The sequence below is a fragment of the Drosophila willistoni genome (genome assembly GCF_018902025.1).
Source record: "Drosophila willistoni isolate 14030-0811.24 chromosome 2L unlocalized genomic scaffold, UCI_dwil_1.1 Seg168, whole genome shotgun sequence".
In the NCBI taxonomy this organism is placed as follows: Eukaryota; Metazoa; Arthropoda; class Insecta; order Diptera; family Drosophilidae; genus Drosophila; species Drosophila willistoni.
Window position 1 is genome coordinate 13,931,342 of NW_025814047.1, and position 16,580 is coordinate 13,947,921.

At 42.1% G+C, this 16,580-nt stretch overlaps 1 protein-coding gene across 3 annotated transcripts in view; it reads left to right on the forward strand.

Annotated features, from left to right (window-relative positions):
- The window catches only part of LOC111518927 (zinc finger protein 626-like), a 146,929-nt gene extending 130,898 nt beyond the window's left edge, over nucleotides 1–16,031 (forward strand). Inside the window, exons 8-9 of one of the 3 annotated variants that reach the window (XM_047009914.1) lie at nucleotides 12,256–12,415; nucleotides 15,195–16,031. In XM_047009914.1, coding sequence (XP_046865870.1) covers nucleotides 12,256–12,383 — 128 coding nt within the window. In that variant the 3' untranslated portion in view covers nucleotides 12,384–12,415; nucleotides 15,195–16,031. Of the gene's footprint in view, nucleotides 1–12,255; nucleotides 12,460–15,194 lie in introns of those variants that run through there. The other 2 variants (XM_047009915.1, XM_047009913.1) reach the window with 2 other exon arrangements.
- The last annotated feature ends 549 nt before the right edge of the window (nucleotides 16,032–16,580 follow it).

A 16,580-nucleotide genomic window follows, 5' to 3' on the forward strand; every position in this document is an offset into this window, starting at 1 on the left:
CTCTCGTGGGAGCTTCATGGCTTCTGTGACGCATCCCAGAAAGCGTACGGAGCAGCCCTATATGTACGAGTTAGTCATCGCGATTAAGTAAGCGTTCATTTATTAACGGCTAAGACCCGTGTAGCCCTTGTCAAAACAGTCTCGCTGCCTCGGCTGGAGTTGTGCGGAGCGGTTTTTCTAGCAGATCTCTGGGCGTCGATCGCTCCTGAACTTCCAATCCAACCTTCAACCTCCCAGTTTTGGACCGACTCCACTATTGTGTTGGGTTGGCTTAATACGCCCAGACGCCCAGCTGGAGTCCAATGCCACACCACCGCGATCACTCTGGTCGACAACGTAAGTGAACGGTTCTCGAACTATGGTAGGGCATTGCGAGTCACCGCCTCCATCCTACGCTTCGCCGCCAAAAGGATTTCGACGCCTTCCACGGTCCACCTCACCAATGACGAATTGCTCTTCGCTGAGCGCGCCTTGATTCGGATCTCCCAGCGTCGAGAATAAGTCGCGGAGATACGGGCCCTTGACGAAGGGCGATCCCTTCCACCATCCAGCACTCTACTCAATTTGAACCCATTTCTCGACCAACATGGGATACTCCGCTCCTGTGGACGACTCCGAGCCCTCACCCTTTTCTCCTCCCCTATCGTACCCAATTTACGCGCCAGCTCGTCGAATTCGCCCATCGCATCACATTTCATAGCGGCAATCAACTAATGGTGCGGTATCTGCGAACCAAATTCTGGATTCCACGGGTTAAGAGTCTGGTAAAGTCCCACATCAAGGGGTGTAAAGTCTGCATCGTTCATCGTCGACGACTACAGACTCAAATGATGGGTGATCTCCCTCGAAAGTGCATCACGTACTCCAGGCCCACCCACACGGGCATTGACTTCGCAGGGCCTTTCGAGATCAAGAATTACACCGGGCGTGCGTGTCTTATTACGAAGGGTTATGTCTGCGTCTTTGTGTGTTTCAGCACGAAGGCAATCCATCTCGAGGCTACCTCCGACCTCACCACTGAACGATTTCTCGCAGCCTTCTCTCGTTTTGTCGCACGGAGACAATGCCCACAACGCATTTACTCCGATAATGGCAAAACCTTCGTAGGGACCTCGAAGGTGCTTGAAAAAGACTTTCTGGACGCCACCAAGCATAACATAATGAAGGCATTTCCCCAGCATATTTTATCCTGGCATTTCATTCCGCCGAGCGCCCTCCATATGGGAGGACTGTGGGAGGCTGGGGTCAAAAGTTTTAAGGCCCTATTTTACAAGTCCTCGTCTAATGTTAAGTACACGTTCGAGGAACTTTCCACTCTCCTGGTTCAAATCGAGGCGTGACTGAACTCCAGGCCAATTTCTCCAGTGAACGAGGACCCAGATGATCTGCTGGCATTGAGCCCGGGACACTTCTTTATTGGAGGACCGCTCTTATTCATTGCGGAACCGGAGATTCTAGTCGCGCCCATGTCGCTAATAAACCGATGGCAGCGACTGAAGGTAATCCAGCATGCTTTCTGCCACCGTTGGAAGAGCGAATATCTTAACGAGCTTCACAAACGGGGGCTGATGGTCTCGTCCGAGTGGCTGATGTCAAAACAGCGCGTGCCTGAGCCTAAAAGGCCATAATGGCTCCCCTTTCCTTTCTGTGCCTTCCGAATGTCCTCGTCTCCGTTCCCTTGAATCGACCAATCTACTTTCCCCTCCGTAATTTCTTTCGTTTCAGTCCTTCAAATCGTCGACATGGCCCCCACGCGTTTGCCGCACCGTAGCAGCAATCGGTCTGCTCCGCACGGGATGAACTCTTACCGATGCCGGACCTGTTGGGGAGTTCACGCAGCCAGTCACCCTCCCCCGGTCGTGATGTACCACCTCCACAACCCCGTTCCCGATCACCCTCCGACCGCTCCAATTCGACAGAAGTAGCCTCCGTGATCACCTTGTCCTCACTGCTCGAAGTCCTTCGAGACCCGCGACCTCCTAGATGCGTGTGTGGCTGCGAGCCGCATCGACAAGTCGTTTGCCCGGTACCTGGGGCTGACCGTGACCAAGGTCGGTGTCGCAAATTTATTTCAAAAAAAAAAAAAAGAAAGGAACCCAACGAGGGCATTGAATTTCCTACCATCCGATCGAGTTGGCCAAATAACAAATTACTTACGTTTTTTGAACAACGCGCGGTAGAAGAGGAACAGATTCCTTTAGTCGGCTACAAGCTGATTTTAAAAACTTTCAATCCTGGTGCCAGTTTAATCTATTAAATCTTAACACTACCAAATGTAAGGTAATAACTTTTTATCGTAACTCTCCTCAACTGGTCACTTGTTTTCTAAACAATAATCGTTTAGAACGTCTAAATAATATGAATGATTTGGGCGTAGTTTTGGACCACCACGGTCGCAAAGGCCATGAGTGTTCTGGGTTTCATTAAAAGATGGTCAAAAGAATTTGAAGACCCCTATACAACTAAGGTTCTTTTTATTTCGCTTGTCCGTCCTATTTTAGAGTATGGATCTTGCATTTGGTCACCTCCTGAACTTCCAATCCAACCTTCCACCTCCCAGTTTTGGACCGACTCCACTATTGTGTTGGGTTGGCTTAATACGCCCAGACGCCCAGCTGGAGTCCAATGCCACACCACCGCGATCACTCTGGTCGACAACGTAAGTGAACGGTTCTCGAACTATGGTAGGGCATTGCGAGTCACCGCCTCCATCCTACGCTTCGCCGCCAAAAGGATTTCGACGCCTTCCACGGTCCACCTCACCAATGACGAATTGCTCTTCGCTGAGCGCGCCTTGATTCGGATCTCCCAGCGTCGAGAATAAGTCGCGGAGATACGGGCCCTTGGCGAAGGGCGATCCCTTCCACCATCCAGCACTTTACTCAATTTGAACCCATTTCTCGACCAACATGGGATACTCCGCTCCTGTGGACGACTCCGAGCCCTCACCCTTTTCTCCTCCCCTATCGTACCCAATTTACGCGCCAGCTCGTCGAATTCGCCCATCGCATCACATTTCATAGCGGCAATCAACTAATGGTGCGGCATCTGCGAACCAAATTCTGGATTCCACGGGTTAAGAGTCTGGTAAAGTCCCACATCAAGGGGTGTAAAGTCTGCATCGTTCATCGTCGACGACTACAGACTCAAATGATGGGTGATCTCCCTCGAAAGTGCATCACGTACTCCAGGCCCACCCACACGGGCATTGACTTCGCAGGGCCTTTCGAGATCAAGAATTACACCGGGCGTGCGTGTCTTATTACGAAGGGTTATGTCTGCGTCTTTGTGTGTTTCAGCACGAAGGCAATCCATCTCGAGGCTACCTCCGACCTCACCACTGAACGATTTCTCGCAGCCTTCTCTCGTTTTGTCGCACGGAGACAATGCCCACAGCGCATTTACTCCGATAATGGCAAAACCTTCGTAGGGACCTCGAAGGTGCTTGAAAAAGACTTTCTGGACGCCACCAAGCATAACATAATGAAGGCATTTCCCCAGCATATTTTATCCTGGCATTTCATTCCGCCGAGCGCCCTCCATATGGGAGGACTGTGGGAGGCTGGGGTCAAAAGTTTTAAGGCCCTATTTTACAAGTCTAATGTTAAGTACACGTTCGAGGAACTTTCCACTCTCCTGGTTCAAATCGAGGCGTGACTGAACTCCAGGCCAATTTCTCCAGTGAACGAGGACCCAGAGGATCTGCTGGCATTGAGCCCGGGACACTTCTTTATTGGAGGACCGCTCTTATTCATTGCGGAACCGGAGATTCTAGTCGCGCCCATGTCGCTAATAAACCGATGGCAGCGACTGAAGGTAATCCAGCATGCTTTCTGCCACCGTTGGAAGAGCGAATATCTTAACGAGCTTCACAAACGGGGGCTGATGGTCTCGTCCGAGTGGCTGATGTCAAAACAGCGCGTGCCTGAGCCTAAAAGTCCATAATGGCTCCCCTTTCCTTTCTGTGCCTTCCGAATGTCCTCGTCTCCGTTCCCTTGAATCGACCAATCTACTTTCCCCTCCGTAATTTCTTTCGTTTCAGTCCTTCAAATCGTCGACATGGCCCCCACGCGTTTGCCGCACCGTAGCAGCAATCGGTCTGCTCCGCACGGGATAAACTCTTACCGATGCCGGATCTGTTGGGGAGTTCACGCAGCCAGTCACCCTCCCCCGGTCGTGATGTACCACCTCCACAACCCCGTTCCCGATCACCCTCCGACCGCTCCAATTCGACAGAAGTAGCCTCCGTGATCACCTTGTCCTCACTGCTCGAAGTCCTTCGAGACCCGCGACCTCCTAGATGCGTGTGTGGCTGCGAGCCGCATCGACAAGTCGTTTGCCCGGTACCTGGGGCTGACCGTGACCAAGGTCGGTGTCGCAAATTTATTTCAAAAAAAAAAAAAAGAAAGGAACCCAACGAGGGCATTGAATTTCCTACCATCCGATCGAGTTGGCCAAATAACAAATTACTTACGTTTTTTGAACAACGCGCGGTAGAAGAGGAACAGATTCCTTTAGTCGGCTACAAGCTGATTTTAAAAACTTTCAATCCTGGTGCCAGTTTAATCTATTAAATCTTAACACTACCAAATGTAAGGTAATAACTTTTTATCGTAACTCTCCTCAACTGGTCACTTGTTTTCTAAACAATAATCGTTTAGAACGTCTAAATAATATGAATGATTTGGGCGTAGTTTTGGACCACCTCGGTCGCAAAGGCCATGAGTGTTCTGGGTTTCATTAAAAGATGGTCAAAAGAATTTGAAGACCCCTATACAACTAAGGTTCTTTTTATTTCGCTTGTCCGTCCTATTTTAGAGTATGGATCTTGCATTTGGTCACCTCAATATGAGTCGCACCAGATTAGGCTTAAATCCGTTCAAAAGCAGTTCTTGCTATTTGCTCTTCGTGGCTTAAGCTGGGATCGCAATATCAATTTGCCTTCTCTTGTTTAACTTTCCTTCCCTAACTAACCGTGGTGTTATTTTTATGCACGAGCTCCTAATTGATGATATCAACTCGCCTGAGTTATTAGCTCAGGTAAATCTGTCGGTACCATGTAGACGGAGTAGACATCCTTTGATACCTTTATCCCTTAGTCGTTGATCTTCTAACTGTGCCTTGCATGAAGCTTTTAGTAATCGGCTCAGAGTTTTCTGTTAATATGCTTAAAACATCTATCCTATCCCATTTAGTTAATAGATAGCCCTAGTATTATCTGTTTGTCTGTTTTTTTATTGTGTATTTGTCCACGCGATTAATGCCGTGCGTTATACGGCTGCACCCCTCGGTCGGTCGGGTGGGAGGTGGGCAGTTATCTGCTGGGGCTCGCGGGTAACAGGCTTTGTCCTGGTGTCGTAGGGGCCACTTGAACTTACTGCGCATAGTATCGTCAACGTCCGCTACAAATTAGTTTTAAGTTATATCTTACTTTTGACTTCGTTATGCATTGGTACAGTACGAGTCGTATGCTGGCTCACTTATTACTCGCCAAAGTCAGACGTGTCTTACTTGTTATAATAGTATATATGTAGGAATTTTACTTTATCCCGGTTTATTTATTACAATATTATTAAAGGATGTGATTTCCTTGTTAAGTCTTATATTATTAACAATGTTTCTTTGTGTTAAGAACACATATGTATATTTTATATTATTTAAATGGCCTTAGTGATAATTTGGGTGCGCGATGTGATCGAGGCGAGAGTACGATTGCGAGTGCTTTTTGAATCAACGCTTCTCTTTAGTTGCAAATGAGTGAGTCGACCAGATAGGTACGGCCGCTGCGTGTCGTTCTGTCTCGCTCACTAGCTACTGCCCGATTGCCAAGATTATGCCCGCCTGACACTTCATTTCCTACAATCGGCTGTCCTGACAAGTCATTCGACCCGAATGATCCTAGCCAAGGCTTCATAAAGTCAGCCACTGTTGAGGTCTTACAAGGTCCTTCTCCATCGCCAACTTTCTCAACGTCGTATTGACCGTGCCTATTCACCTTCGTGACTTTATATGGTCCTAAGTATTTATCTCTCCACTTTAGACCTGTCCCATACTGCGTACGTTTAATCGCCACTAACTCGTTTAAATTGTATTTTCTTTCCCATTTCCTGTTCTTGTCAAACGTCCTTTTCATTTCCTGCTGTATTTCATTAATATTCTTTCGAGCCTCCGCTCTAATCTCATCACGACCACAGTCTAATTCTTCTATTAACGAATCGGTTATCAGCTTTCTTATTTCGGGATCATCAGGACTACGCATCTCTATTCCTGTCAAAATCTTAAAAGGTGTAACTCTTGTACTTCTTGGAGCAGTATTATTAACAAGTTGTTGCACACGACCAACATACTTGTACCAGTTTCCCTCATTCTCTTGGCTTAACTTTCAAATCATTGGAACTATTATCTTATGCATCCTTTCTACTTGGCCGTTGCCGCGGGGTACACCTGTTGCTATCAGTAAATGCTATATATCCTGTCTGATACAATATTCCTTAAACGCATTGGATGTGAATGCTGCTCCCCTGTCAGAAATTATTCTCACCGGGTTACCAAAAATTATCGCCTGCTTTTCAAGACAACTAAGTACTTCATCGACTCCTGTTCCACGAGTCGGGTACAACCACACAAACTTAGAGAACCCATCAACAATAACAAGTATATGATTATAACGCTTTGTCGTGACCTCCATCGGGCCAACGTGATCAATGTGATATGTCATCAATGGCTGATCTCCTTTGCTTATTGGCATCAAATATCCTTCCTTTTTACCGGTTTTGGCATTAACACTAAGACATTCCACGCAACACTCAACAACGCGAGCTACCTTTTCTTTTAATTTTGGAATGTAATACGATTTTTCAACGATATCTTGAGTCTTTCTAGCTCCAAAATGTCCTTGTTTGTGTGCAATCTGCATTATTTCTTTTTCCATCTGCGAGGGAACGACAATAAGTTCTTGATTGGGGTCCTTTAACAATATTTCATTTTCAATGTAAAAATCTTCATATCCCTTCTCCTGAACTAAACTCCTGATCAATCAGTCCAATCATCTGACAACTGTGCTTCCCTCAATCTATGGGTTATGGTGTCAGTTAGCAGAAAACAAGATAAACGGCTCAAAGCATCCACATGCCGCATCTTTGAACCTGAACGATGTTCAATCTGATAATCGAAATCTTGTAGGTACATTGCCCAACGTGCTACACGTAACGGAACGTCTTTCTTTTTCATTGTCATCGTGAACGCATTACAATCTGTAACAATCTTAAATCTCAATCCTAACACATATACACGCCACTTTAGTAATGCTCCAATAACTGCTAAAACCTTAAGTTCATACGAATCATACTTCTCTTCGCAAGGTTTAGTTTTCCGACTCATATATTGTACCGGATGAAATAAACCATCTTCTGAATCTTTCTGTAAAAGCGCAGCTCCGAAACCGTGTTTCAAGGCATCAGTGTGAATCTCAGTCTCTAGCTTAGGATTGTATAACTTTAAAACGGGACCTTTGATCAATGCTAACTTCAATTGCTCAAACGCTATCATTTGCAATTCTTTAAACTTAAACTTGTTGTCTTTTCGCAAAATGTCAGTCAAGGGCTTAGCTGTTACTGCGTATCCTTCGATAAATCTACGGAAATACGATGTTAATCCCAAAAATCTTTGAACTGACTTCTTATCATGTGGGATCGGGAATCTTGAAACGGCATCAGTCTTCTCCTTACTTGGCTGAATACTTCCATTTTCAACTATATAGCCCAAAAAATTTACTTTACTTTGCAGTATCTGACATTTCTCCCAGTTTATTCTCAACCCATTTTCCGCAGCTATCTTCAACACCCTTTTAAGTTTAATTAGACCATCATTCGCGTTAACACTTGGTATAATTATATCGTCCATATACACCACTGCATCTCCATTCTTCACTGATTCTCTCATTACTGCCATTATAAATCTTGTAAAAACTGCTGGAGAGTTGGATATTCCGAATGATACATATAGGAACTCATACTGACCATTCTGAGTTACGAATGCTGTGTACTTCTGAGATTTTTCCTCAACAGGAACATGGAAAAACCCGTTTGTTAGATCTAGAGTAGTATAAACTAACGCACATTGAAGTTTTTCTAATACGGTATCCATCTGTGGCATAGGAAAATTATCTCGGACCACTTTCTCATTTAGCTTTCTGTAATCGCAACACAAACGCTTTTTCCCATTCTTCTTTGTTACAAGTACAACAGGCGAAGCATATTCGGAAAAACTTGGCCTTATTATCTTCTCTTCCAACCATTCTTGTACTGTACTATCAACAATTTTCTGATCAGACTCTGCTAGACGCCTTGGATGCTGATAAACTGGCAACTCATCTGTTAGTACAATCTTCATTTCGATAGGAGTGTTTGTATTTCTAATAGGTTTGTAACTTTTAATCAACTTCTTGACTTCACTAGCGATTTCTGCACTGATATGTGACAAGTCACTCTTGATTTCCACTTTATTCTGTTCTGCACTGTGCATACACATACTTTCAAATTCCTTAAACAACTCAGCACAAGATTTATTCGCGTTACACAGTGATTCTTTTCCCTTGATGCTCACAAACTTTGTACCTTTCTTTGTAATAACCAAATCGACGTGATCTAATATAGTTTTACCCAAAATTGCCTCGTATGCCATGTCTTCATCCGGAACGATATGAAACTCGACTTCCATCTCAATGCCATCTATCTAAGTGTCAAGATAAACTAAAACTGCTAAAACTACCAAAGGTCATCACATGACTTCCACCAATGCCTGCAAGGCTCTTCGAATATCCTGTTAATGATTTAATTCCAAGTTCGACAAGCACGCTTTTACGTATGAGACTCAAATTTGCTCCTGTATCAATTAGACCGTTGAACTTAATCGACTTATAAGTTACTTCTTTCAACTCCAAACCCGAATCGGTAAATTTAGCTGATGCTTTTACTAATTTATCATCTACAACATTGGTACTTTCAACTTTGGTGGTATCTTTTCCCTTACATTTAAATGAGCGATGGCCTGTTTTGCCACATTTAAAACAAGTAAACATTTTCTTGTTACAGTCTCTCATCATGTGTGAAGGATCACCACACTTAAAACATTTGCGATAACCTTTTGTTATCGAACTTTTCTCTCTATTATCTCTACCTTGCTTGTGAAAAGATGATTCCAATGTTGTTTTCTTTGAGGACTTCATAGGATCATAGGATTTTAAGTACGTCTCTATTTGAACTTTCAACCCATCCACTGTTCTGGCTTTATACAATAATGCCTTATTTGCTCTCAGGTCTGGTATACCTTCTACGAAATACTCAATTAAACTTTCGTCATCCAAATCGATCGGCTTTGCGATTTCCATTAACGAATACAAAAACTCATACAAATTCTCACCTCTCTTCAACTGTCGATTGCTTAGTCTTCTATGAACTTCGGCTGATGAAAGCTACTTTCAGGGACTCCCAACTACAAATATCTCTCTTACTCCGTATAAACGACAATGCAGCTCCCTTTAACAATTGTTTTGCATACACAAAAAGCTGTAACTGACTCCACTGTACGGTTAAAGCGCATTCTTCTAGGTCCCTAGTCCATTGTACAACATCAATCGAACCTAAACCGCAAAACTCGGAAACGCTTCCCTCCACATCTTTTAGTGTGAACCATGACTTTTGCCCATCTGTGTTCGGGACTTCTCGAATTGTTCTAGCCGAGGCGAAATCTGCCTCCTGCCCGTCATTTTCAGTTTCTATTAAATCGTAATGAGCGAGCAGACGCGATTGCAGCTCAGCTTTAAGGCCTGTAGTCTCTAGCCCTAACTCTCTCAATTTAATGCGCAACTCTTCAATACGCAAAGTTAGAATCTCCCCTCGATCCATTTCACACAGTTACAGGTATAATGCTTAACAAGTTTGCTATATTAATGTATAGTTAGTATCAATCAATCAAATTTGTTACGACTTATCAAAATTTACACACTATGTTAATGTAGGTCAAATTGTGGTAGGTTATGGTTAAACTCAGACGATTCTTAGAAATGTGCTCTCTGCAGCTCGCATCAATTTCGTCAATATTTCTGCCACCGGTCTGGTTTCGTCGTGCAAGCAAAGTAACTCACACTCAAGACAATAATTAAACAGCTCACCCAACTATAGTCGTCCTGCTCTATGGAACCACTCAATATCGCTGTAGCAACTCACTCAGATGTTCGGTTCGCTCGCTGTAGCAACTCACTTAGATGTTCGGTTCGCTCTCTGTTGCCACTCACTCTGCTGTCGCTACTCACTCGGCTGTTTTCCACTCGTTCTCTTGGTCTCTCTTTGTCTGCTCCACACCAATTGTCTCAACTTCGTGTCTGCTGCCTTCTCGTTTGGACTTGTCGTCGTCGTCTGCTTTCTTGTAACGGTTTGTGTTGTCCGCTCTCTTTGTCTGCTTCCACACCAATTATCTAAACTTCGTGTCTGCTGCCTTCTCGTTTGGACTTGTCGTCGTCGTCTGCTTCTTGTAACGGTTTGTGTTGTCCGCTCTCTTTGTCTGCTTCCACACCAATTATCTCAACTTCATGTCTGCTGCCTTCTCGTTTGGATTTGTCGTCGTCGTCTGCTTCTTGTAACGGTTTGTGTTGTCCGCTCTCTTTTGGTTTTCCGCTTCCACAGTGAACACCAGTTATCATCAACTTTGTGCTCTCTGTCTGCTCTCTCCGTCTGTCTGCTTCCACAGTGAACACTAATTTTCACCAACTTCGTGCCCTCTGTCTGCTCTCTCTGTCTGTCTGCTTCCACAGTGAACACTAGTTATCATCAACTTCGTGCCCGCTGTCTGCTCTCTCTTTTCCTCTCGATTCACCACCGTTCTCGTGCCGTTCTCAACTTCAGTCGCCGACTTTTTGCCTAAACGGCGCCAAAATTCTTAGTGACGCTCTACTTGTCGTCCGACCGCTCACCGTCTCACCGTCCACTCGCCGCCTCTCGTACAGTCACACCAACTTCCACTATTTTTTGAACTTGTAGTGGTTGCTTTTGATTTTGTATATATATAACACGTTAATGCATGCAATTTTAACAATTTTCTGTTCACTTGCGAACTTCACACACACACACAAATTTCACTAATTGTCTTGGGCCAGAAATCTCGGTTGAGCCCCCAGTTTGTAGGAATTTTACTTTATCCCGGTTTATTTATTACAATATTATTAAAGGATGTGATTTCCTTATTAAGTCTTATATTATTAACAATGTTTCTTTGTGTTAAGAATACATATGTATATTTTATATTATTTAAATGGCCTTAGTGATAATTTGGGTGCGCGATGTGATCGAGGCGAGAGTACGATTGCGAGTGCTTTTTGAATCAACGCTTCTCTTTAGTTGCAAATGAGTGAGTCGACCAGATAGGTACGGCCGCTGCGTGTCGTTCTGTCTCGCTCACTAGCTACTGCCCGATTGCCATGATTATGCCCGCCTGACACTTCATTTCCTACATATACAAAACATCAGAAAAAATACACGAAATACTCAAAAAATCCCAAAACCGAATAAAAACAGTAATTTCTTCTATTCTTATTAATTTAACGCTTTCTTAATTTCAAAACTTCGGCATTGCAAAACTATATCCATCATCATCAAAAATATAATGGATTGTGCTTAGTGGACTAAAATAAAAGGGCAACTTTGTCTGGAAAACGCCTGTATTTCCAACATTGAAATGGTCGAAACCTTTGCTGAAAAAGCATACACAAACTAATGTTACATCCTTTCACATAGTTTCCTCAAAGCAATGATAGTGAAATCATTCGGAGGGATTTGGTATGCCAACGGTAATTCGTACGATAAGGTAATTTACCATTTTGTTTACTGGTGTGTTGTTCCCGGACTTGTGTCTCAAAGTTTTCTGGAGTGAGTTATTGTAATGCAATGTTGTACAGCTTCACGTCACACAAACACTACGAATGTACCGAAACTACTTTTTAGTATTGCTTCATCAGGGGGAAACTCGACCTACGTCGGGGTTCGAACTCGAGAACAACAGAATTGTAGATTTAGTAGGTCTCCACTGAGCCACCGACTAGGTTTACGCTCTTATTGAGAGTGCGAACATTTGCACACCTATGTGTTGGATGGTTAGTGTACCTACTAAACTATAAGTATATATAGACTTAATTATATTATTTTTAAGGTTTTAAAGGTCGAGTATTTCAAACCTGCATTTTTTACAATTTTTTCGTTAAAGGAAATCCCCAGGGTGAAAGTTCTTGCTGCGGAAAATTATTCGTTAAATGCCCTACTTCTGACTTTTTTTTACAAGATGCAGTCAAGGAAGAAGGATATGAATCATCAAGTGGAACCGCTGATTTATAATTCTAAGCAAACCATAAAAATAAATATGTAAAGTAATAATCTTTTTATTTAAAACATAACATGATTTGTAAGAGCAGTAAACTATCTTTTTATTTAAAACATAGCATTCATGAGGGTAAATAAATTGCGCATTTTGGAAGGAAATTTGTTCTTAGTATTCAAAAATTAAGTAGTTTACGATATGCAATATTTTGGTGAACTAGTTTTAAAGGATCAGAAAATAACCACTTTTCAATATAAATTTTAATTAAAATTTTCCCATCTGTGTTCGGGACTTCTCGAATTGTTCTAGCCGAGGCGAAATCTGCCTCCTGCCCGTCATTTTCAGTTTCTATTAAATCGTAATGAGCGAGCAGACGCGATTGCAGCTCAGCTTTAAGGCCTGTAGTCTCTAGCCCTAACTCTCTCAATTTAATGCGCAACTCTTCAATACGCAAAGTTAGAATCTCCCCTCGATCCATTTCACACAGTTACAGGTATAATGCTTAACAAGTTTGCTATATTAATGTATAGTTAGTATCAATCAATCAAATTTGTTACGACTTATCAAAATTTACACACTATGTTAATGTAGGTCAAATTGTGGTAGGTTATGGTTAAACTCAGACGATTCTTAGAAATGTGCTCTCTGCAGCTCGCATCAATTTCGTCAATATTTCTGCCACCGGTCTGGTTTCGTCGTGCAAGCAAAGTAACTCACACTCAAGACAATAATTAAACAGCTCACCCAACTATAGTCGTCCTGCTCTATGGAACCACTCAATATCGCTGTAGCAACTCACTCAGATGTTCGGTTCGCTCGCTGTAGCAACTCACTTAGATGTTCGGTTCGCTCTCTGTTGCCACTCACTCTGCTGTCGCTACTCACTCGGCTGTTTTCCACTCGTTCTCTTGGTCTCTCTTTGTCTGCTCCACACCAATTGTCTCAACTTCGTGTCTGCTGCCTTCTCGTTTGGACTTGTCGTCGTCGTCTGCTTTCTTGTAACGGTTTGTGTTGTCCGCTCTCTTTGTCTGCTTCCACACCAATTATCTAAACTTCGTGTCTGCTGCCTTCTCGTTTGGACTTGTCGTCGTCGTCTGCTTCTTGTAACGGTTTGTGTTGTCCGCTCTCTTTGTCTGCTTCCACACCAATTATCTCAACTTCATGTCTGCTGCCTTCTCGTTTGGATTTGTCGTCGTCGTCTGCTTCTTGTAACGGTTTGTGTTGTCCGCTCTCTTTTGGTTTTCCGCTTCCACAGTGAACACCAGTTATCATCAACTTTGTGCTCTCTGTCTGCTCTCTCTGTCTGTCTGCTTCCACAGTGAACACTAATTTTCACCAACTTCGTGCCCTCTGTCTGCTCTCTCTGTCTGTCTGCTTCCACAGTGAACACTAGTTATCATCAACTTCGTGCCCGCTGTCTGCTCTCTCTTTTCCTCTCGATTCACCACCGTTCTCGTGCCGTTCTCAACTTCAGTCGCCGACTTTTTGCCTAAACGGCGCCAAAATTCTTAGTGACGCTCTACTTGTCGTCCGACCGCTCACCGTCTCACCGTCCACTCGCCGCCTCTCGTACAGTCACACCAACTTCCACTATTTTTTGAACTTGTAGTGGTTGCTTTTGATTTTGTATATATATAACACGTTAATGCATGCAATTTTAACAATTTTCTGTTCACTTGCGAACTTCACACACACACACAAATTTCACTAATTGTCTTGGGCCAGAAATCTCGGTTGAGCCCCCAGTTTGTAGGAATTTTACTTTATCCCGGTTTATTTATTACAATATTATTAAAGGATGTGATTTCCTTATTAAGTCTTATATTATTAACAATGTTTCTTTGTGTTAAGAATACATATGTATATTTTATATTATTTAAATGGCCTTAGTGATAATTTGGGTGCGCGATGTGATCGAGGCGAGAGTACGATTGCGAGTGCTTTTTGAATCAACGCTTCTCTTTAGTTGCAAATGAGTGAGTCGACCAGATAGGTACGGCCGCTGCGTGTCGTTCTGTCTCGCTCACTAGCTACTGCCCGATTGCCATGATTATGCCCGCCTGACACTTCATTTCCTACATATACAAAACATCAGAAAAAATACACGAAATACTCAAAAAATCCCAAAACCGAATAAAAACAGTAATTTCTTCTATTCTTATTAATTTAACGCTTTCTTAATTTCAAAACTTCGGCATTGCAAAACTATATCCATCATCATCAAAAATATAATGGATTGTGCTTAGTGGACTAAAATAAAAGGGCAACTTTGTCTGGAAAACGCCTGTATTTCCAACATTGAAATGGTCGAAACCTTTGCTGAAAAAGCATACACAAACTAATGTTACATCCTTTCACATAGTTTCCTCAAAGCAATGATAGTGAAATCATTCGGAGGGATTTGGTATGCCAACGGTAATTCGTACGATAAGGTAATTTACCATTTTGTTTACTGGTGTGTTGTTCCCGGACTTGTGTCTCAAAGTTTTCTGGAGTGAGTTATTGTAATGCAATGTTGTACAGCTTCACGTCACACAAACACTACGAATGTACCGAAACTACTTTTTAGTATTGCTTCATCAGGGGGAAACTCGACCTACGTCGGGGTTCGAACTCGAGAACAACAGAATTGTAGATTTAGTAGGTCTCCACTGAGCCACCGACTAGGTTTACGCTCTTATTGAGAGTGCGAACATTTGCACACCTATGTGTTGGATGGTTAGTGTACCTACTAAACTATAAGTATATATAGACTTAATTATATTATTTTTAAGGTTTTAAAGGTCGAGTATTTCAAACCTGCATTTTTTACAATTTTTTCGTTAAAGGAAATCCCCAGGGTGAAAGTTCTTGCTGCGGAAAATTATTCGTTAAATGCCCTACTTCTGACTTTTTTTTACAAGATGCAGTCAAGGAAGAAGGATATGAATCATCAAGTGGAACCGCTGATTTATAATTCTAAGCAAACCATAAAAATAAATATGTAAAGTAATAATCTTTTTATTTAAAACATAACATGATTTGTAAGAGCAGTAAACTATCTTTTTATTTAAAACATAGCATTCATGAGGGTAAATAAATTGCGCATTTTGGAAGGAAATTTGTTCTTAGTATTCAAAAATTAAGTAGTTTACGATATGCAATATTTTGGTGAACTAGTTTTAAAGGATCAGAAAATAACCACTTTTCAATATAAATTTTAATTAAAATTTTCCACTTTTTTATGTACAATTTCTAAAAGTAGAAAGCTTTTAAAACTATTATAATTGATTTTCCAATTAAGAAATAAACTTGCTGGTATTTTTCGAATCGTTATATATTTAATGCCTATGCAAAAAAAAAACATTTAGGTATGGTGGCAAAAACATAATGTGCATACTTTTCTTACAACTCCGTTGGCTATATCCATATGATAAACGGCATTATTTTTAGACATGATTATACAGATATATTACGAAATACAATGTTACCATATGCACACTGTTGTTTTTGCCTTTCATGTAACCACAACTATAATTACGAACAGTCACTTTTTCGTAGATTTCGCAAAAGTCATTAACAAATTATAAAGCAAGTGTAAAACAAAATAAATCTAATCACTACTCTCATCGTTGTATTCTATTCTTTGAAATATATAAAATAAAAGTTTAATTTTCAATGTTAAACATATCGAAATTAATATATATGCTGTAAAGTGCTGCGCTTCTATATTTTTTAACACAGCTGAATATAATGAAAGTTAACTCGGAGCATATGGGGGCTATGAGTCAACTCACGATTAAAAGAGCTTGTTTCATGGTTAACCTGCTATGGTATGAAACAAAATTTTAAGTGTTTGGTTAGGGTCCACTGGTTCTCATTAATAGGGTTGTTCTTTGCAGTAAATCATTCGGCCTCGTCGGGTGACTCATGGTAATGGTTCAAAACCAGTTTAGTTCCTAATATATTTTTATATATTTGTGGAGTGTGCTCTTAACTAAGAGCCTATCACCAAGTTTGAGATATTTTTCTTACTCCATTACTTTATCTTAATCCTGGGGATATCGCAAGCGGCCCTTATCATTTATAATTCGGTTGATGTGTCATTTTTAAGACGAGATATCAACATTTTGAATGTGGTCGTTATGTGTGTACCATATTTGCATTTCTGGTCGTTGACGCCGATACGCCAGTTTGCTGACCATTCCTCTGCCACCATTAGGTGTTCCTATAAT